Raw genomic sequence first — 22,261 nt, forward strand, 5'->3', positions numbered from 1 at the left:
ATTGGGGGGGGGGGCTGATAGGGGGTGGGGAGTGGTTGGATGGGGCGTGGGAGTCCCAGGGGTCTGTCTGGGGGTGGGGGTGTGGATAAAGGTTGGGGCAGTCAGGGGACAAGAGGCAGGGAGGCTTAGATAGTCCTGGGGGGCAGTTAGGGGCAGGGGTCCCAGGAGGGGGTAGTCAGGGGACAAGGAACGGGGGGAGGGTTGGGAGGTCAGGGGGGGCGGGAAGTGGGAGGGGCAGGGGCAGGGCTAGGGCGGGGCTTCTCCCGTCCTCTTTTTTGCTCGCTGAAATATGGTAACCCTATCTCCTATCAGCCTAGGGCAGTGGTTCTCAAACTTTTTTTTTCACGGACCACTTGAAAATTGCTGAGGATCTCAGTGGACCACTTAATGATCTTTCCAAATGTTTGTACCGTTAGCTAACTATTGTAAAGCGCTTTGGATAAAAGCACTATATAAAACCCCCCCAATAATAAACAACGTTTTTTTGTTCTACAAATAAAAGCACACAACTCCCAGCTGGGGCTGGGAAGGAGGGGGGGGATTGGTCTCTCCGCCACTGTGGCAGCCCCCGAGCTGGGGCTGGGAAGGAGAGGGGGGTCTCTCCCTCTCTCCCCCGCTGTGGCAGCCCTCGAGCTGGGGCTGGGAAGGAGCGGGGGGTCTCTTTCCCGCCACAGCAGTCACAGAGCTGAGGCTGGGAAGGAGGGCTGTCTCTCCCTGGCAGTTGCAGCCCTGGAGCTGGGGAAAGACGCCTCTTTCTCTGGCCACCACAGCTCTGCACATCCCAAATTCCCCCTACCCCCTCTTCTCACCCCATTGCCCCCTCCAACCCTTCTTCCCCCCAAGGCCACCACCTCACCTTACATGTGCGTCTTCTCCAGGGTCCAGGCACTTAAATAATGGAGCCACATCTCCACTAATTAGGTGGGTGGCCCTTCACTCTGTGTGGCTGCCCAGGACACACCTTAGAGGGAACTATCCGCGGACCACCTGAATGGAGCTCGTGGACCACAGTTTGAGAAACTCTTCCCTGAGGACAGTCCGTGGCCTCAGTTCAATCAAAAACAAATAAGAAATTGTGGCCATTTTGAAAGAGGGCAGTTCTTTTTGAATTTCTCTCAAAGAAGAGATTTTATGTGGAACAAGAAAAATTCTAAAGTGTCTTTAAAAATCAACATAACATACTCTGGGAATATGAACACTATTCATACAGTTATTGCAATTGTGTCACTACAACGGAGTCCAGGGTCTTTGGGTGCCTAACTGTGCATTTCTATACCTTACATGTTTAGGTTTCTTTTAAGTTTAACTTTAGCTCTGAATTTCTGGGTTTATAATGCTTCTGTTTGGGATAACGACAGCAGGTATGGAATGTATTTTGCCCTAATACTGATTACTGATATATACTCTCAACCTCAATCCAGTTTTACAATTTTTGCCTTTGAATAAAAGGGATTTTTTTATATGGGATTGTTGCTAGTGGAAATGGGATTTGGATGGCATGCAGCTATAACAGTAACAACACAAAGGTGCCTGCAAAGGATGTAAAAGGTGCAAGATCCAAGTTTTTCCATCAGAAAATTAATGAAAAGAAGATTAGAGAGAGCTACAGAAGTTCCAAAACATGGCGACAACTCACCTGATGAGCTTCAGAGCAGCACTGATGGTTATAAATGCTGGACATTGTAAGCAGGCCTGAATGCGATGGCTCTTGGCTTCAGAATAACAAAAATCTATGTGAAATGAGATCATTTCAATCTGTCCTTCAGTCCATTAGATGTAAATACTCTTACAGGGAACATTGGTTGTCAGATTGTTTGGTTTCTTAGGAAGTACTGTCTTTCTCCAGGAGAGTCAGCAGACAGCTTCATGGATAATCTCTTTATATATAATCCTATTTGCTGCAGAACAATCTTATCAGTAGCCCACTCTGCAGACAACAAAAATTCCTTGGATCCCTCACATGAATGGCTCTCAGCTGCACATAAATGGATGACCTAATAAAGTCGCTTGTCTCTCCTGAAATCGATGAAGTCTGTATTCTACAGCCCTTGCAGTATCTCAAAAGGAACAAGTACTATCTGCAGAGGATGCCTATCCACAAATAAGTTGAGCATCCTGCACTCCTACTTGTGTAAGGTATAAAAGCTAAATGTATTCCTACCTGTGTAAACTGACCCTTTGCAACTCGTATGCAAAACTCATGAGATATCATAGCAGCAAGTTAGTGAGGTTTAGGAAGATTAAAGAACACTGTGAGCTTTCAATTTTACAATTTAAAGGAAATGTTCCTTCGTTTCCAGTGACAAAATATGTATAATCACAAACCAAAAAAACACTTTATTATGATGGATTTAAGGTTGTAAATATCAGCGTTTTTAAAAAAGGGAATCTCATTAGAAAGTTTTAATTTGACTAAATATAGCCTGGAAGTATGCCATGAAGCTTAATCTTAGCTCTGCTCTTTTGTCACATCCATCCTCCTTTTACTGGTGGGAGATTACTCTTGTTCCAATTGTCACACAAAAGAAAAGTAAATGTTCCCCTCTTTGCATATGTGAATTATAATACTACAAGTTTTTGTTATAGGATATAACCAGCAGGCTCCCTTCCGTCCTAGATCAGGTAGAGTGGTACCTCAGGCTCATCTAGATTGTTGCAAGGTACTGGAATGTCTGTCACCTATGTCGGATGTACATAGTAAAAAATGACTGCTAGCTTGAGTGAGGCCTCTGGCCACGGCAGAGAGGGTGAATAGGATAAAGAGTGGGATCTCCAGTCCATGGAGTAGTGGATGAGGGAAGAAATCTTCTGTGACCCAAACATGACGTGTTGTGGCCTATATCCAATACAGGTAAAGGCAAGGTTGGACTTTCACATCAACATTAGTGAATCAATGTCTGAAGTTGCAAAGTCAATTTTTCTTCTACAGTCTCTCTGGTGTATAATACTTTTGCAGATTCAAGTTCTCATTAGAATTTGTTGAACATAAAAAGTTCTATGAAGACTTAGGGCTTGTCTACACTTAAAACTCTACAATGGCACAGACGTGTTGCTGTAGCCCTTCAGTGTAGACACTACCTGTGCTGACTGGATTCTCCTGTCATCAGCATGGATAATCCACTTTTCATCGAACTAGTGCTGTCTGCACAGGGACTTAGGCCTTGGCTACACTTGGGGATTAACAGCGCAGCCGCGGCAGCGCTATGAAGCGCGAGTGTAGTCGCGCCGCCAGCGTAGTTGCGCCGCCAGCGCTGCGAGAGCTCTCTCGCAGCGCTGTAAGTACTCCACCTCTCCGAGGGGAACAGCTTGCAGCACTGCGAGCGAGCGTGCAACACTGCAGGCGCTGATTACACTGGCGCTTTACAGCGCTGCACTCGCTGCTCTCGGGGGGGGGAGGGGGCGTTTTCACACCCCTGAGCGCAGCAAGTTGCAGCGCTGTACAGCGCCAGTGTAGCCAAGGCTTTAGGTCATCTTAACTACACTGCTCAGGGGTGGGGATCAAGCACGCCCCCCAGAAATATTCAGTCAATATTGGTGATCACATCAGCAAACTCTCAGCCATGCCCAATTTGTTTTTGTTTTTTATTGTTGCAAATCTTACCGACATTAGCGCTCCATTAAATAAAGGAATGTAGCACAGTAAATACATCACAACAAAACAGCTGGCAAAAAAAAAAAAAATCAATCAAACCACTGGAGCTGCGTTACAGACAGAGGGTCAGAGACCTGTGACAAAAAACGTCAGAGGAATTACATTCAATAGATGTGCAGTATCAACATTCCAGGCTCACATATATTTATATATATATTTATATTTATATATAGAGATTGAGTTTAGTGTTTACAAAGAACAATATTGTTACAAATACAATACTATACTTTTCCCAACGCTTTACAATAATTTCTATTCACCCTCTTTACAGAACAATAGTAAAACTTCATATTCTAAGTACTGTGCTAAATATATACAAGAAATCTCACCCACACTGCCATCTTCATAAACAGATTTCATTTAGAAAATTTAAAAAAAATCTGCACTCAAGAAATACAAACCAAGCCTTAAATTATAAAGGGATTCAAACAAATAAGTGTGAAACCTACCAATAAAAAAATAAAAGGACATTTCATCCTTAATGTAAACACTGAAAAGTTAGTAATATTGTACTAAACAGTGAAGGGACAGCTTTGCAGGACCTTCACGGAAGAGAAGGAATGTAAAATGGTAGGTTATTCCTTTCAACCCATGGAGAATTTCACTCATCTAAAATACTAACATAAACAGCTGCTCTAACATCTTTTAAACATCAATGGAAAAAACAACTGACTACAGAGGTGTCAACTCTCCCTTTTGAGTTCATTGTATTTCTGAAACACGCTTTCTCTTTCCAGACTACACTTGTGGGACTGTTTACATTAGGAGTGCTTACTCTATCTATCTGTCCCTGTTTAGAAATCATAATACGTCTATTGTAATAGAACAATTCACATTCTCAGTGAGGCCCCAATCCTGCACTCACTTAGTTTTTACTCACTCACATGTGCAGTCCCAATGAAGTCAATGGGTTACTCTGGTGCCTAAAGTTAAGCACACATGCGTTTGCAGGATAGGACCCTTCGTTTCTAAGAATCAATCACTGTTACAGCCCTATATTCATTTGCATACTGAGGGCTTGATCCATCTTCCACTGAAGTCGATGGAAAGATTCCTCGATGGGAGTTGGCTAGAGTCACAAAAGAGGAAATTAATATAGGAGTTAAAGTTGGGAACCAGCAGTGTGGTAACCATGTCTTCAAGAGTAGCTTTTCACTCAGGCAACTTATGGAAAGGCTGCACTGTATATAATCTTCTAAATTATACATGGTATATATATTTACATATATTACTATACATATGGGAAGTTATGAAAAAAAATTGTTCCTATGACCTTCATAAACCAGATGCCTGACATTAAAATCTCTACTCACAAGTAATTCACAATCTATTTGCATCTGTCTGATGGCAGAGTAAATACTAATCTGGAATAATACCACCATGCCCTTGTAAAATTTGTTATTCCAGAGATTGGGATTTGTTTACCTACCAACAAGAACTGCTGTACATCAAGTAATTGTACAGTACTCTTACACCAAAACGTATTCATTTACTACAACAGCTTACTCACCATTCCACTATCTCCCTCAAATACTTCCAGTATTTGCTGCCAGTTGAAATAAAAAGTTTATCTTCTTTCTCTCCACTCAGTCCATTGTTTTTTGAAGGGAAAATTGGGCCCCTGATCACAGATGGAACTAAGTGATCAGACAAAGGCAGAGTTTTCACAGCTCACTTATTAATGAAAATGTACACACATGTATATCTAAGCTATGAAATTTCTGGAGACAATTCCAAATGTCATCTCCAATCTGCAACCACAGTGCTTATATTGCACAGTCCATCCCTCATTAAATGAGAAACTGATGTTAATGGCCATCAGCCCCCAACACACACACAAAAAAAAAAAGAGGGATGAGATTTTTGTTTTGTCCTGCTCCAGTATTTTCATCACATTAAATCTTTGTGTCGTAATAAGATTCAGCAAAAGCTGCTACTTTTGATAAATTTAAAGGCATCCGACTGGTCTAAATTCACAGTTATATATGAGCTTAAATGTGAGTACATACGACTAATGGAACATAACTACTGTACATGGAATAGAGAGGTCTCTCCTTCTGGAGGGAGGAGAGTCACTACTACTATTACTATCTTCTCTCCCCCTCCCCCGCTCCACTCTCCAAAATTTATAGACCACGCAAATCCTTGATATCATGCACCCCACCACCATATTTTTGAACCCTCTTCTTCTTTGTACAAGTACATAAAAACCCTTTAATGTTCTACAAATGGAGAATCATGGATTAACTTTATATATATATTTATATGTATATATATTACAAATAAATTAATTTCTCCTCACTCCCATCCCACCTCCCCCACTGTTATCCAGATCATGAGCTAAAGAAAAAAAGTAATTAAAATTAAACAGTCTTTGGACCAAAGATATGTTAATACTGGCTCAGAGTAACAAAACTACTTACAACTGTATGTAGACCTATTTTTGTCCAAATTTCATAAATATCAAGCACATAGTTTTAAATATACACACACACAACACACTCACCCACACACCAATGAGAAATTGTGTATTTAAGAGCTTTAAAAATTTAGATTTCCAGCAGAAGCCCCCAAAATATAATTCTTGCTGTATATTTATAGGCCACTTAACATTCTCCTACCGCTGAATAGGGATGGGGATATAAAAGATATCCTGCAGCTAAAAATGAAGAAAGATTTTTTTTGGGGGGGGAAAAAGACTCTCATATCTGGTAGACCAAATGGTGAAAGTACCTCCTCCAGTATGCCCTAGTGAGGACAATGACACTCTTACGCATTTCAGCAACATACAAACCACCTTTGAGGTTACACGATCCTGAAGAATAAACCTTAAAGACAATTAAAAGGTGCTCATTTGAATAATGAGTTTTACCACAACATCACTTACTCATTAACTCATTCTTCATAGACTTTGAATTCCTCCTTTAGGGCAAAACTATCCCCTTGGTTCTCTGCTCTCCGTGTGTATGTTGAACTCTTTGTTGGTAATGTTACGCTCAGTGCACACAGAGGGAAAAATTAATGGAGTCAAAAATCTTCTATGTGGAGTCCAAGAGGAGAACTTTACCCTGTGTTTGATTTGTTTGTAAAGCAAGCTTTCTAATTTAGTAATACTTAATGTATTTGTGATGTCGAGTTATGGCAATAGAAATACGACTGATGATGGAGCTTGAAGAAGTGCAATCAGTCCTTTGTTAAACTAGCTGTGAATAACTAATTTTTCTATTCTGTGAGGAATTACATAAAGCTTAACTTGTAAAAAGATGCAACAAAAAAAGTCTCATGGAAATTTTTTTCACTGTACACAGCAAAATATTGGAGAGAGAGAGAGAGAGAGAGATGTCTCTGCAGACACAGAAATGCAGTACTAGAAACACAACCACTGACGAGGAGAAACATCCTCCATGCATGTTGTGAAGGTGAGGTATCGGCCTTAGATGTAAACTGGCTGCTCCTGTGCAGTCAACAATCTGTACATGGCTGCTGGCATGGTCTTCATATGAATCTGGGTGGACACAAAACAAGTCAGTCAATGCTCCTCAAACACATGATGCAATGCTTTGGAAATAAAAGGGTTTGTGTGCTTTCATGCTTAGAGGGTACATAAGTGTAAGGGAGAAAGCAGCCCGAGATGAGGAGAAGAACGTAGCTGCAGTGACATAGTACAGGGGAAAGATGTAACCAGTGAGTTTTCATGCCCATGCTAAGGTTTATTGCAGCACAATGCTGAGAGGTGTTGAGTTCTTGCAAAACTTGCTGAGGTTAACAGGAACTATGGGCACTCAGCACCTCTCACGCAGGCTATTAAAAACTATGAAAACACATTAACAATAAACCTGGTTTAATCCTATTCTCATTTCCAGTATTTATATTTGGATGATGGTAGGCAGCGAGAGGCAACGGTGCTGAAATGTGTAATATCATCTATCCAGTTCCTACCTCACCAACAGCATTTGAGAGAATGTGAACAATCTTTTCATGGGGTGTTGCTACAACGCTCTGTCCGTTGATTTCAATGATCCGATGGCCCACTCGTACTCCTCCTCGCTCAGCTATACCTCCTCTCATAAGGCTACAGATCTTGAATGGAAAGGACAAAGTTATCAACGCTAAGCATGTAAACTGTAAAACAACAGAGGTTTGTTCACAAATGGCAAACTCAATATTTAAATAAACAAGTCTCCAAAGTGTAAAAGAGATCTTTTTTAAAATATCGTGAAACACAGATCAGGGTAAAATGGACTAGAATAACTGTTACAAAGTCAGTTCTTGGCTTATAGAACATAATGAACTCCTCCTCCCTTAGGTGTATAAAAACAAACACAATAAGTTGGCCACTGAAAATTACTAGTATTAACCCTTTGGACACTGGCATTTTGAAAATTTAGGAGATTGCATAGGTCCATGGTCTCTAAAGGATTTAGAATTGTATGTCTTTGACTTTCTCTGATTGTAAAGAAGACTCTTTCTGGCTCAGTTAGATATATGACTAATGCAGCCTGTGAACAACCTGCCCCATACACCTTTTCGTTCTTTAGCTTAAAATATCTCTCTTATTCCTATGGTTGACTTTATACTCTAATATGACAAAGTATCTTTTCCTGCTTTTGATTTGGAAAGAAGGATCGGCCATAGGGGAGGTAATAAATTTTCTGATAAGTCAGTTTTTATGTCTTACAATCAGAATGTGTGCATAGCCCTTGGTGAGCTGAGAGGTTTGCCAAAAAATTTCACAGCTATAAAAAGCATCACAGTAGAAACCTAATGATTGTGAAAGCGACTTACGATCCCATTCTGTACACTGAAACCCAGCTGATATCGGAGGTCAGGTCTTCTGATCAAGACAGTGGTTACTGGAGGACATCTCACTATATTCAGTTTAATCCGGGCCTGGTTTTTCAAACCCTTTAAAAAAAAATATATATATATACACACTATGACAAGTATGGGAGCAGGTGAGCTGAGACAGCTAAAAACTGGCACTGAAATAAAACAATAGTTTGAATGCTAACATGGAAATAATACTGAACAAGCAGTTTGCTGTGTATTCATCATTACAAAGTAGGATTCCTAAAGTACCAGATACAAGCAATATGACAACCTGTTAACTGAATGATGCAATGTCAACCTCTAGCTGTCAACATTTTGACATGGTCATTTTAAACTGCCAAGAAATTAGACTTCCTGTGGGCAATTTCTTTATTTTAGAACATTGATCTAAAGAAAGCGGGGTTGGGGTGGTGATGGTGAAGTAGGTCTGTGCAATTAAGCTGAAAACTGTCATGTATGTTGTTGCAAAAATAAAGTCTTAAATATGCACTTAAGATGGCTGCAAACAGGTAGCTTTCCTGGATATGCGCATTCAATTCTGTAATGCAAAAGGTAGAACTTACTTAAGTCCTGCCCACTGAATGCTTGTATAAGTAATGCTCAGAGACTTCCCCATTCCAAACTGAGAATATCACATTCACTCTGCAATCTCGGTTAACCACAACAAAGCACTATCAAAATGGAAGATGACTGCATATGTCTGACCCTCAAACGGTTTGAAGTTCTCACCGCTCTTTTTTATAGATCCACCCACCTAATCTTCTCTGTCTTTCTCCCAGAGTTAAAGTATCTTTTTTTCCCCTGTAAAGTGTCCAGAACGGAACATACATTTCTCTACACTAGAATACTGTATAAACATCCGGGCAACACACAGACAACCGCCAACAATCACAATTCCTAACAAAAAAGGAAGGCTATGTTAATGCCTGAGAGAAATACCCCACTTTTAACATTCCAGTGTCTGTCCGATTTACTCACAAAGAGTAAAATCCTGGTTCCACTGAAGTCAATGGAAGCCTTGCTATTGAAATCAATGGGACTAGGATGTTACTGATGGTCTGAAAATATTTCCTGATCTGTACAGGGAGTTATACTACAGTCCCCAACCTTTCACATATGGTTTATTCTTGCTGATTTTGTAGGGCCTCTCTCTACAAGACCCAGTACTTGAGTGTCTGTCCCATTCTGCTAGGGGCAAATAGCTTTTGGAACAACCCCAGTGTGCATTGCAGTCCATTACCAAGCAAGTAGAGAAGCCAAAAATGAGAAGGAAATCTTCATTCACCTATCTGTTGGGGAAAAAGCTTGAAGTGGGGTGAGGTGGGAGGAGAGGGAGGACAAATCTCCAGTAGAACTGAATCAACCAGCTTCCCTTCAGCATCCAGGTTCGTTTGGAAATCAGACCGTGCCTATGTTCTAATACAAACGGAGAAGATGCCCAAAGTCAATCTACTAAGTCTAAGATGTTTTTGTTAATTGATCCTTATTGATCTACAGACGTAACCCACTATTCTTTTTAAGGGGAAGTAACCAAAGTATCCCCATTGGACTAATGGGAGTTCATACTTATTGTTTCTATTAATATGCAAATGCAATCAAGTGCAATTTAAAACGGCCTCTTAGACTTCTCTTTCTCCTTCAATGGAGGAAGAAACTGGCTATATTCAATTTCATTCTAAGTGAGGAAAGGGGTGCTTACTTCGGAGCTTATGTTAAGTTCAGATCCATTCAATCCTCTCACCCATCGCCCCAGGAGGGTCTATTTTCCTGACAACTATGTCTAACTGCCTTTTTATATTTATGGCAGTTGTATGCACCCACTCAGAGGTGGGAGGACAAACCGTGAGGAAAGAGTGCCAAAGCATTTCATTTCTCTGGTCTCTGCATAGCCCTGCACTCAGCATGGCTTGTGAATCAAGCCAACACAGGCTGGATATAAGTGGGCATGCTGCTTTGGGAACCAAAGCAAATGAGATTATGAAGTGAGAAGAGGCAGTTCCACAGCCAGCTGGCTCTCAGCAAAACACAAGGCCCACTGTATTTTTTGCTCTACTTCATTCCATTTACTTCCATGTATTTTATTTACTGTTTGTGATGCATACACTAATCACAATCAGTGATCATCTACATACCATAGGGCAATTGACCTTTATGGACTACATACCCAGAAACAAGCAAACAGTAAGTATCTGATTTGCATTCATTTGTGGCAAGTATGTGCGTTTGCAACTCCAAGTGTGCATTGCACATATATTTTTGCATGCTCCTTTTTAAAAAAAAGAAACACAGGCTCCTAGTAAGCAATTTCTAAATTTTACAGAAATAATGCATCCCTTAAACACAGTCAGTTCATAATATTTTATATGTTGGGAATCCATGCCAATAGGAATAGAAAAAGTGCTATACTAGATTAGTCCAGGGGTCCATGCACACCAGATGCTTGAGAAAAAGATAAAAGCAACGTAAGATATGGAATAGCAATTCCAAACAGGAAGTTTCTTCCTAATCCTGTCAGTTAGCACCTAGTTTATGGTTGATTAGTATGAAGGTTTGGATCCCTCATTTAAAAAAAAAATCCTCTCTAATGTAATTGTGAGTATTCTCATTATTCACATAAACATCCAATTGTTTATAAGGTAGCCCTGTTCATTGAATGCTAAGGAATTTTTGCAATGGTAAGATCCTTGTGCATTCTCTGAATATCTATTTTGGCTGATAATATACATACTGCTGGCCATTAAAACTGTCCTTCCAAGGAGAAGATGACCCATACGTTTGCAATGCTTTACAGCAATCTAGCTGGAGCTGTTCATACATCAGTTCTGAATCACATGCAATATATATAATATATATCTCCTTTTTTTTTTTTTTTTGCATGTGATTCAGAACTGATGTATGAACAGCTCCAGATAAGTTTGCAGTTCTTTTCAGCAATCTATGGGTCATTGTCTCATTGGAAGGACAAGATTAATGGCCAGCAGTCCCCATGACAACAGCCAAATGTGGCAACAAAAAAGGGATCGAAGCATGTGTCAGAATGAGATCTCCATAGCAACCAGGGAGATTCTCAAGACACCATCGCAGGCGTCCATTTGGAAGGACTCTGGAGGAGGAGGAATGTGCTGAAGCAGACATTCTATATGCCGAAGCAGATATTCTATATGCCAGGCCTGCAAATAATTACACTTTTGGAAATAACTGATGTGGGATGGGGAACAAGCAGAAGAAAAGTGAGAAAAGTAAGAGGTCTGGTAACAAAATAGCTGGTTCAGGGAGGTGTAATTGGAATTCCTTAACAATTACACCTCCCTATGCCAGCTACAGACCCTTGCCCTCAAGGTAGGGATTTAGCCTCAGGAAACAAAAGGTTATTTTTGCTGCCACCCCCTTTCATTTCAGGTGGGAAGAGACTTAGTTTTCAGCTGTGATCTCCTTAGTAGCCTCAACATCAGCAGAGGCTAAATCAAGCCCTGGCTTCCATCTTGGTGAGATCCTCCCAATTTTGGGCTTCCAGGGGGAAGGATGAAGCCAGTTTCTGTTGCTCCAACCTTCCTCCATCTGTGGGGTACACCTTCAACCTGAAAGGGTCATGAATATGCCAGCATAATCCTGGGCTGAATTTGTCCTAATCATTAAGAAACATTCCGAGCTTGGAATATGTAATTTCATTTAAAGAGGGCCTGGGTAAAGGGAATAAACTAGCTACAACACCAAGTTTCTAGGTGTCCAAGATAAAAAGCAGCAGAAAGTTGATTTATTGGACAAATTATGTTTTTTTCAGGAAATCAGGCTGCTTTTACCAAGGTTTGACTGTATTGCACTCAGACAAGGCCAGTAATCAGAGTAATGGTCAGAACACATTAAATGTTTATGTGCTAGGGTGAGTATTTCAAGTATTTCTATTACCTACCTATGTGCAGAGTTTTCATTTTCAGATGCACATATTTTAAATCTTTGTAGCAATTTTTGAGTTCAAGTGCTAAGAAACCAACCACAGCCTACACGCAATTTGGCAGGGGCACACAGACAAAAATAATTTTTTTTCAAAACAATTTAATGAAAATCACCTGGCAAGAACTCATCAAAAAGGAGCATAAAAATCCAACTTTACTCGGCATTTTGCTGGGTTGTTCTACAGAAGAATTTGTAGATGTCAGATGTACCATTTCAGTATATGACCTACAAATCATGTGGTGCAGCAAGTTGTAGGGTAGCTATTTGTTTCAATTTAGTTGTGCCTCTGACATTCTCAATGGAATCATCATTTTCTTTCCATGAAACAGTAATGATTAAATACCCATTCTCTTATAAATTACAACTACCCCAGAGGTGGTTCTTCTCCACTTGACATGCCTGCTTTTTGCAATCACATACTTATGTAAATTAGAGGAAAGTTGTCCCAATTAAATGTCCCATAGCGTTAAATAGGTTGAAATAAAAATGTACACTTCAAAATATTCACAAGTTAACTCCATAATCATATAAAAGACAAATATGTTTTATAGTTTAAAAATATAAATTGTCCAATTTACTACATTTGTAATATCAGTCTTAGCACTCTGGGTCAAATTCCAAGATCCTTTTCTTCAGTCCTTACTGAAGCAAGGCTCCAATTGACTTCAATGGAAGTTTTGGTCAAGACTAAGATCTGGCTTCAAGATCTGGCCCTTTTTCTCTGAATAGTTTTGACCTCTGTGAATGATGAAACACAAAGTAAGGCCAGGGTGGCAAAGCCGGTCTTGCGGTTAAGGCACGGGACTAGTGGGAGAGCCAAGCTTTCATTCTCAGCTTGCCATAGACGTCTTGTGTGAACTTAAGCAAGTCAAAGCTCTGTATTTTCATTTCACCCTTGAAAATGGGGATGATATTAATATTTCCCATCTCACAGGGGCCTACAAGGCTTAATTAATTAGAGTTTGCAAAGTGCTTTGTGATCATCGAAGAGAAACTGCTATAAAAATGTAAATTATGAGTGTTGTTAGAGAACGTCCTTAATTTACATCTTTATTGTCTTCCACTATTCCCATACAGTTATTAAATGTGTAACATTTAAGAACATTCCCTGTACCTTTATAATACTCTGGCATGTTGAGAGTGGTAAGCCGACCAAGCTGGTACCATTAATTGACATGATCTGATCCCCTATGTTCAGCTTTCCCGACTTCTCTGCTGGTCCTCCATGCATCATGTTGGCTATAATAACTGTGGGCAAGATGGATCCCCAGCCAGATTCCACAATTACGACACCGAGAATTTCTCCCTTTTGCTTTTCAATGTAAACCTGAATTAGGAGATAGAAATACAGTTTCAAACACATATTATCATCAGCTATGGAATACAGCCTGCGTGCACACATCCCTATACATCAGGTGTGGGCAAACTACGGCCCAGGGGCTGCATCCGGCCCTTCAGATGTTTTAATACGGCCCTCGAGCTCCTGCTGGGGAGCGGGATTCGGTGCTTGTCCCGCTCCAGCCGGGGAGCGGGGTCAGGGGATGCCCCACTCTGCGTGTGCCATGGCTCCGTGCGGCTCCCGGAAGCAGTGGCATGTCCCCCTTCCAGCTCCTATGCATAGGGGCAGGCAGGGGGCTCCGCACACTGTCTTTGCCCCAAGCGCTGCCCCTGCAGCTCCCATTGGCCAGGAACCACGGCCAATGGGAGCTCCACGGGCGGCACCTGTGGACAGGACAGTGCGCAGAACCACCTGGCCGCACCTCCGCATAGGAACCGGATTGGGGACATGCTGCTGCTTCTGGGAGCTGCTTGAGATAAGCGCCGACCAGAGCCTGCACCCAACCCCCTCCCACGCTCCAATCCCCTGCCCCAGCCCTGATCCCCCTCCTGTCCTCTGAACCCCTCATCTCCAGCCCCATCCCAGAGCCCGTACCCCCAGCCGGAGCCCTCACCCCATCCCCCACGCACACCAACCTTCTGCCCCAGCCCAGACCCCCCTCCCACATCCTGAACTTCTCATTTCTGGCCCCACCCCAGAGCCCGCTTCCCCAGCCGGAGCCATCACCCCCCTCCCGTACCCCAACCCCCAATTTCGTGAGCATTCATGGCCTGCCATACAATTTCCATACCCAGACGTGGCCCTTGGGCCAAAAAGTTTGCCCACCCAATATACATAGACACCAACACAGACACACACAACCTCTCTGTCTCTTTCTCACTCCAAGCAAAAGCAATGAAACAAATGTGTTAACAAATTTCAAATTTATTTCTAGCTTGAAATAAATCAACATATTAATGTGGCGGGGAGGGGGCAGGGGAGAATAAGGCAAACCTGCAGCTGGACCAGGGCTGCTCACTCAGCTAGTGACTCACCCCTCCAGCAGAACCTGCAGTGACTCAACCCTCTGCCAGGCTGCAGCAGCCTATTCCCCGGCAGGGCCCAGATCAGATAGCCCCAAGGCACAGGTATTTCACCTTCACAGCAAGTTAGTCTGTGCAACAGCACTACTCAGCTTGGAACCCTCCTAATGCCTCACAGTGTTATGGACTCCCTAGCGTTCCAGCCTGCCCTTGATCCTATCCCTGTGCCTGTTCCTACCCCCTGCTTTGTCCGTGCCCTGTCCTGAGGCTGCTCCAGCTCTTTCACGACCCTATGACCAGCTTCGACCACCACTCCAGCCACCAGGTCTGACCACCAAGACCCCAGGAGGTGGTGGTGATGGGGTGGTTCAGGCAGGACAACAACAGTGAGAATACGCTGGTGATTACAGACTTGATTACATACCCCTGTACACTGCAATGGTATACTGGTTCATCTTTATTAATAAAACAAGCAAAAAAAATATACTCCTTTAAAACAAACCTGGAGACAAATGCTTTCATCAACCCTTACGTCGCCATAAAATGTACGTTATTTGTTAAATCAACAGCTTGTTTTAAACTCCTTTAACTGATGTGCAGTGTCCCGTGTATTTGAAAATTGTTTGGTAAAACCGCACAGCACAGATGGCAAATCACTATAACACTGATGAACTGACGGTTCCCTGTTCACTCTTCAAACAGAATTGCCACTGGGTGTCCTACCGGGGAGGAGAGTGCTCTAGCCTGACCTGATGAAAGTCATTTGATCCTAGTATTAGCTTGCATTTGGGACAGACCAGCCTAATGCTACTATCATCAGAAGACTGGGACATACGTCTTTGCAGTTTTCAGACTTGGAAAAGTGAATGAGGTCATCATTGTACATGTCTTGGGTGTTGAGCAGGTCGCTGTACTCCTTCTGGCTCAGGTCTTCTGGATTTATTCCATTTGCCCTCAGGAATTCCTGGTAGGCCACACTAAACGCTTGACCTATGGACTGTGCAATCAGCTGTGCCTGCAGCAGTTCCCCCCAAAAAGGAAAGGAAAATATCAAATACATAGCATTGCTGATGGTCTTGTTCGCTGACACTTGGAATTATGATCATGCTGTAAATATTTCCCCATAGTAATTAAGCCACTTGAATCAATTCCAATTTTTCTTTTAATATCATTGATAACACTAAAGACCAGGTTCCAACTTGTTCTGTATTAGTTTATTTTGATTTCTGTATGGATAAAAAGAACCTCTATCCCAAGTTCTAGGCATTTGACAAAAATTAAACACACCAACAAAAAAAAAAAAAACCAACATAATCTTGTCCTCAACCCATACAATTATTTAACCCAGCAAGGCAAGCCGTTACAACTGAAAAGCAAGAGTAGTGGGCCTTCCTTTCACTGATGAGAACTGCTGAAGTAAACACAAAGAAATCCTTCCTTCATTGATTGACAGTTAGGCTGGAGAACAAGAACACTACATTACATTAGCTTCTCGGATGCCTATTGGGTAACACAGGCAACAACTGAGGCCGTGGCTACACTGGAAACTCCAAAGCGCTGCTGCGGGAGCGCTCCCACACTGCAGGTACTCTACCTCCCCGAGGGGATTAGCTTACAGCACTGGGGCTCCGTTCACACTGGCGCTTTACAGTGCTGTAACTTGCTGCGCTCAGGGGTGTGTTTTTTCACACCCCTGAGTGAGAAAGTTGCAGCGCTGTAAAGCGCCGGTGTAGCCATAGCCTGAGCTGCTCTGCCCTTTAGCCACAAGCAGTTCCATTCTCTTGCAAGCCAGCATTACATGAACACATCTATAGGAAAAAGATGACACTTAAAAGAATATTTGTTCCTCTTTTTTTTCTTTTGAAGTCACCCTGATTACATTTGTATCTGCTACCTATTGTCCATCTCATAAAGACTAACTAACTTAAACTACTCTCAAACTGGTGCAGCTCTCATTGATGACAACAGATGATCACTGGCACTTAAGAGGACGCGGTCACAACTGCACGCACGCGCACACACACACGTATGTTGGGCCAAATTTTCGTAAGAGTTCAACTCTCATTTAAGCACCAAAATAAATGGCTAGATTTTGGGCACTGAGCTCTTTTGAAAATCTGGCCCCAACTGTGGATGCTGAGTAGTTGGGAATCTGGCACTGAGCTCTTTTGAAAATTTGTTCCATTATCAATAGTTTAGTCTCCACTGCTTAAAATATCTAATTAGAAACTCAAAAATAAACTCTTTCCCTACTGATTGTCCCTTTCCATTTAAGTATTTATTTCCCCACCTTCCTGTGCTTAATGGAGGTGAAACTAAAACACCACTTTAATTGTTTGGGCACAGAGTTCGTAGATCACAGTACTATAATCTGGAAAAAATTCTGTGTTATTTAATTGCTCCTGCAGAAGCAACAGAAAGAGTCACATAGTTTCTTGTGATTCTTGCTCGAACATGTCAGTCTTTCTAGGATTTGCACATTATATTCCTCAACAGATTAGGGCAATTTAAAGCAGGGACAAGTTTTGGCCAGCATCCCAGTGTTTGATGATGTAATGATTGCCAGTTAGCTGTTGGGTAGAGTAAGATCATTCTAAAACTAAATGCTTCTGGGGCTACCTAGCTGTCCTTCTGGAAAAGAGAAAATGAGATTATAATACACACAAACAGACACAAGATTAAGATAATATACCCTGTGGAGCGTCAGGGCTCTTTACTTCTAATAGATAAAGTTACAATTTTTTGCTAGCTCTGTATTTTTTCCAATTTATTTTGGATTCTTAAGTCAGAACTTTTGCAGAATGATTGAAAAAATGTCACGTAACCCAAGACTGTTGATCATGTCTCCTCGAATGTCTCAAAATACTATAAGACCGCCTGACTGACTGCTGATATGTTTTTGGATCTCATGACATTTAGGACTTTCCAAGACAACATTTATTCATGGGGGGATGATCATGATCTGCATAAATGTGACCTAATCAAACCTCATTAGGTGACACTTGTGACTTTAGAAGGGGAGTGCCCCATTCTGATTTGCCAACAAACTCCTAAGTAGTAGTTCTAAGGGGTAGAAACCAGCCTGTTCATCACCTTCATACGCTGAAGGAAAAGAAAAATTGCTTCTGTCCTCTTGCCATATGATGCCACCATGCCTAATAAAGAGACCTATGCTTTCTCTGCCCTCAGTTGGCCAATCTGGGATAGGAGTCTGGAAATGCTCAACATCTGTTTTTGACATCTATAAGCAAGCAGACTATAACCAGCCAGCAAGTCCATTGGCATTGACCAGATGAGCCGAGAAAGCCACTGACTGATCTTTTTTCAACCATATACCAGTATCTTGGAGTTGAAAGAAATCACAGCCATCCTGTATAAATATCACCTTTGTTTGTTTTCTTTTTCCGATTTTCATTAGTAGAGGAATGCGTCTACCTCATCATTCTTGTACTTGTCTTTCTTTTTAACTCTAGCAGGTGACCGGTAGCAGGTCTGTGCATGTGGATAGAACCCACAGAATTTATCTGAGAATGGTGCCTATGGAATAGTTTCTCAAAGACCTAAAAACAGACCTTGGTTTAAATAACCTCGCTGTCTAAAAGATCTCACACACGTATATGTTATGGGTTGGGAGGTGTGTTATTTTCACCTAAAATGTAACCAGATGTGTTATTCTGAATTGTTTTGGAAAGTCTCCTATAAACTATGTTCAAGGGGCAGGGAAAATAAATAGATTATCTCCTAACCACTGATAATTTGGGCAGGCTATATTAACTGGCAGAAGAGCTGTAGTCTAAACATTAATTTCAATATAGGAGTGATCTGACCCTCCCTGTAGCAGTCATCTGACTGAAATAAGTATATCAGTTGCCACTGAAACTGAAAATACCCTCAAAAAGAAGAACAGGAGTACTTATGGCACCTTAGAGACTAACAAATTTATTAGAGCATAAGCTTTCGTGGACTACAGCCCACGATATGCATCCGAAGAAGTGGGCTGTAGTCCACGAAAGCTTATGCTCTAATAAATTTGTTAGTCTCTAAGGTGCCATAAGTACTCCTGTTCTTCTTTTTGCGGATACAGACTAACACGGCTGTTACTCTGAAACCTGAAAATACCCTATTATTCTGCAGGCTGACAGCTAAACATGATATGTTGACTTCCCAAATTACTAGATAAAGTTCACAAAATTGTTGTCTTATTCAGTATTAATTAACGTGATAAGATTAATTTATTATTTGATATTAACAAATTTTATTTTAAATTTGATTTGCCCATGTGTTTAATTTTATTTTAAATTTTTTCTTTAGTTATTTAGCTTAGTTAAAAAAATTACATAAAACTGGAGAATTGTGTGGACTGATGTATCTTCCCCAGATGTCAGGGCCTAGAACAGCGAGAACCCAATGGTAGATAACAGAGACAACTTAGTATGCCATCTAGTGGTGGACTACAGACCCTGCCTTCTACAGTCCTCACATTGTTATGAACCCAGTTTAACTAGCTGCTTAAAATGAGTTTACAGCTGCTTTGCAACTTTCAAAGCAGCGTAAAGCACAATGGTGACTCTGGTCCTGAATCTACAAATTCAACTGAGATTTTCATAAATTGAATAAGTATGGACAATGTATACCCTGCCACTACAGTTTCTCATTTAATGATGACACCCAACCAAAAGGGCCCAATATGCAAAAGGCAGAAGAGTTTCTCTTTTTAGATTAATTCTTTTTATGTAACTACAAATCAAACAGGACCATCAACCACAGACTTCAATCCTATCCTGACAAATGGTTCTCATATTCTCAAGCATAACCAAGTAAATAACTCCTTACATCCTCAGATTCGAAGACATGGCAAATCATTTTGTATTGCCTCTTTCCGTCCTGAGAGGGGTGAGATGCCTCCACATTGTCCTGGGAATTAGATCGAGGCATTCGCCGCCGAGCCATCAGCACAACGATATTCCCTATATCAGCAATGTAGGAAATGGTCCTCAGAGGATGATCCATCATAGTTTCCTGAGGGAGAGAAATCCTGAGATCAGTGCTCGCTTTGAGCAAATGCTTAGCATGGTTTTGACATCATGTAAATAGATACTAACAATGTAAGAACAACTGGCAGTAAATATACAAACACAAGCTAACTTTATGTATTCTGTATGAAAAGATGTGAGAAAAAAAAAAAGGGAACCAGCAGTGTCAGTTCCACCAAATGAACTGAAATTCCCATTTAAAAAAAAATTAATGGCTGTTATATTTACTGGGTAAAAGAACTCCAAATACAAAGACCCAGTTCAGAGGGTTTGAACAGGCACTACACAGAGAATTAAGAATTTGGAATTAGCTACCTCAGCCAAACTCTCTAAGTATTAGAGTGAAAAATAGCTATGAGACACTGATAACAGACATATTAATGGCACTAGACTGTCTGCAATGCTGTACTGTGATACCTTTCAATAACAGTTCAACAGAGAGTGAACCACTACTACAATACTGACAAGATCCAACCCTGGCAAGGGCACCTCTTTGCCTATACCTGTGTGTCTGCATTCAACACTTTTATTCTCTGCGTAGAGATAAAGAGGTCCACCTCAGTCATGGGCTGAGATTCACCTTCTGGGGCCTGCAAATAAAATGGTTTAGAGTCAACAAATGCATCACAGAATAGCCTTAATAATGATGTTAGATCACAAACAGGGGTGCACAAAGACACAGTCACCAGAACAGCAATGCAAAACAGAGTATTAAATTGCAGAAGCTAAAGATAAACACAAAGATATGGAAACTATATATAGGGATGAAAGTGTGTTAGATTCAGTATTATTTGTAAAACTCTTAATTCCATACAAACTCCCTACCCTCTTTCTGATCAAATGAAGTTATAACCCACTGCAGCATGAATTATATAATCATTCCATGGAAATCAAAATGATTTTCATTTTAACATGAATACCACATTAAAAAAGGCTTTTCGAATGAGCAATGTACAGGACTAAGGGCAGTTCTTGCCTGCAGGATTTCTATATGATGCTAATTATTACAGTGACTGCTCAGGCTAGTGAGAAAAAATATATACAACAGGTGCAGATTAAGCGATTATAATGCAGTTCTGATAAAAGGGTCTTTATGGTCAGACAACAGAATATTAAAGCACTAACCCACTCCAGAAGATGTACATTTGTAAACATATAGAGCAAATGCTTGTACTTTAAAATGCATCAGATTTGTCCTACGACACCTAAGAACTCCATGAACAAAATTGACTTATATTTTAGTAATCTCAGTGTATAAAGTGAGTGTATATATGGAAACTTTTTTTTTGCATCCAGCAATTTGACACATCTATAAGTTAACCAAAAATAGTCTTTAGAAAAGGATAAGAGTAATTTCTTTTTAATATGCCATTTTACAGAATTAAAACCTTTACCATGTCATTCCTGTTTATTTGGTAGGTATTTCTGGGTTCTGTCTGTTTCCATTTGATAAATCCAATATTTACCCTAGTTCTAACATGAAATGGCTAATGATAAGCAACAAAAAATGGCCAACCAGGCAACTGATTTTTGGGAAATGTCAACTTGTGTGATGACTCTGAAATAAACCTGAACAAAAACTTGCTGGATGCAGAAAATAAAAACACAAAATCAAAAGTAAGAAAGGCAAAAAATAGAATAAAAATAAAAATAAACAAGCATAACATCAAGCTGATGGAGGTTGTACTGCACCTTCTTCCTGCTTTTGGCTAATTTCTGGGCCATCTGCTTAGCATGGAATAAACAGAGATAGGAGAATGGTTAGAGAAGAATTTGCAGAGACTCAAGTCAAGCAGGGATCTACACACTAATGTCCAGGATTTGTCTAGTAACTGGTCTAGGTTAGTCTCTGCTTGGATGTCTCTCTTTCGTTCTGGTTTAAAAAAAGTTTCATGTTTAACACAATAGGTTTAAAAAAGTAAACCTGCTCCAGAAGAGAGAGAGAGAAAGAATAAGGATTAGTTTTATTTAATTTTTAAAAAGACAGCTAAGCTAAAAACATAGGGCCAGATTCTGCTCTCATTTACATTTGTACAAATCACTAGTCGCTCTTTTTAAGTCATTGGAGTTACACAAGTGCAGAACTGGTGTAAGTAAGAGAAGAACCAGAACCTTAATATTCAAACTCTCTCAGATCTTAAGGTCTTAGATTCAGGTTACTTAACAATTTCGCATGTACGTACAGACTTATAAAGGGAAAAAATGTCAAAAATGTTAAATGGTCCTAAAAAATTGAACAACCCAATGCATACACACCCACATGCTTACTAACATTAGACTCAGGCATCTGGGGACCACAATTCCCCATGCCAATTGCACAAGGACATTTTCCATGCCACTCACATATACCCAAACATCTTCCCTGGGTAGGGGTGCATACTCTCCAGAAGATCTACCTGAAAATGGTCTGCTGTTGTGGAGCTTTTCACTG

At 40.9% G+C, this 22,261-nt stretch overlaps 1 protein-coding gene across 2 annotated transcripts in view; it reads right to left on the reverse strand.

The window, feature by feature from the left end:
• Positions 1-3,568: 3,568 nt before the first annotated feature.
• Positions 3,569-22,261, reverse strand: part of APBA1 (amyloid beta precursor protein binding family A member 1) — a 142,717-nt gene continuing 124,024 nt past the window's right edge. Inside the window, exons 6-13 of one of the 2 annotated variants that reach the window (XM_034773664.1) lie at positions 21,523-21,555; positions 20,334-20,420; positions 19,631-19,816; positions 15,633-15,812; positions 13,551-13,763; positions 8,438-8,557; positions 7,592-7,732; positions 3,569-7,157 (exon numbers count right to left, since the gene is read on the reverse strand). In XM_034773664.1, the coding sequence (XP_034629555.1) occupies positions 7,086-7,157; positions 7,592-7,732; positions 8,438-8,557; positions 13,551-13,763; positions 15,633-15,812; positions 19,631-19,816; positions 20,334-20,420; positions 21,523-21,555 (1,032 nt within the window). In that variant the 3' untranslated portion in view covers positions 3,569-7,085. The remainder of the gene's footprint in view (positions 7,158-7,591; positions 7,733-8,437; positions 8,558-13,550; positions 13,764-15,632; positions 15,813-19,630; positions 19,817-20,333; positions 20,421-21,522; positions 21,556-22,261) is intronic. The other variant, XM_034773665.1, reaches the window with a different exon arrangement.

The sequence above is a fragment of the Trachemys scripta genome, chromosome 6, assembly GCF_013100865.1.
Source record: "Trachemys scripta elegans isolate TJP31775 chromosome 6, CAS_Tse_1.0, whole genome shotgun sequence".
Lineage (NCBI taxonomy): Eukaryota > Metazoa > Chordata > Testudines > Emydidae > Trachemys > Trachemys scripta.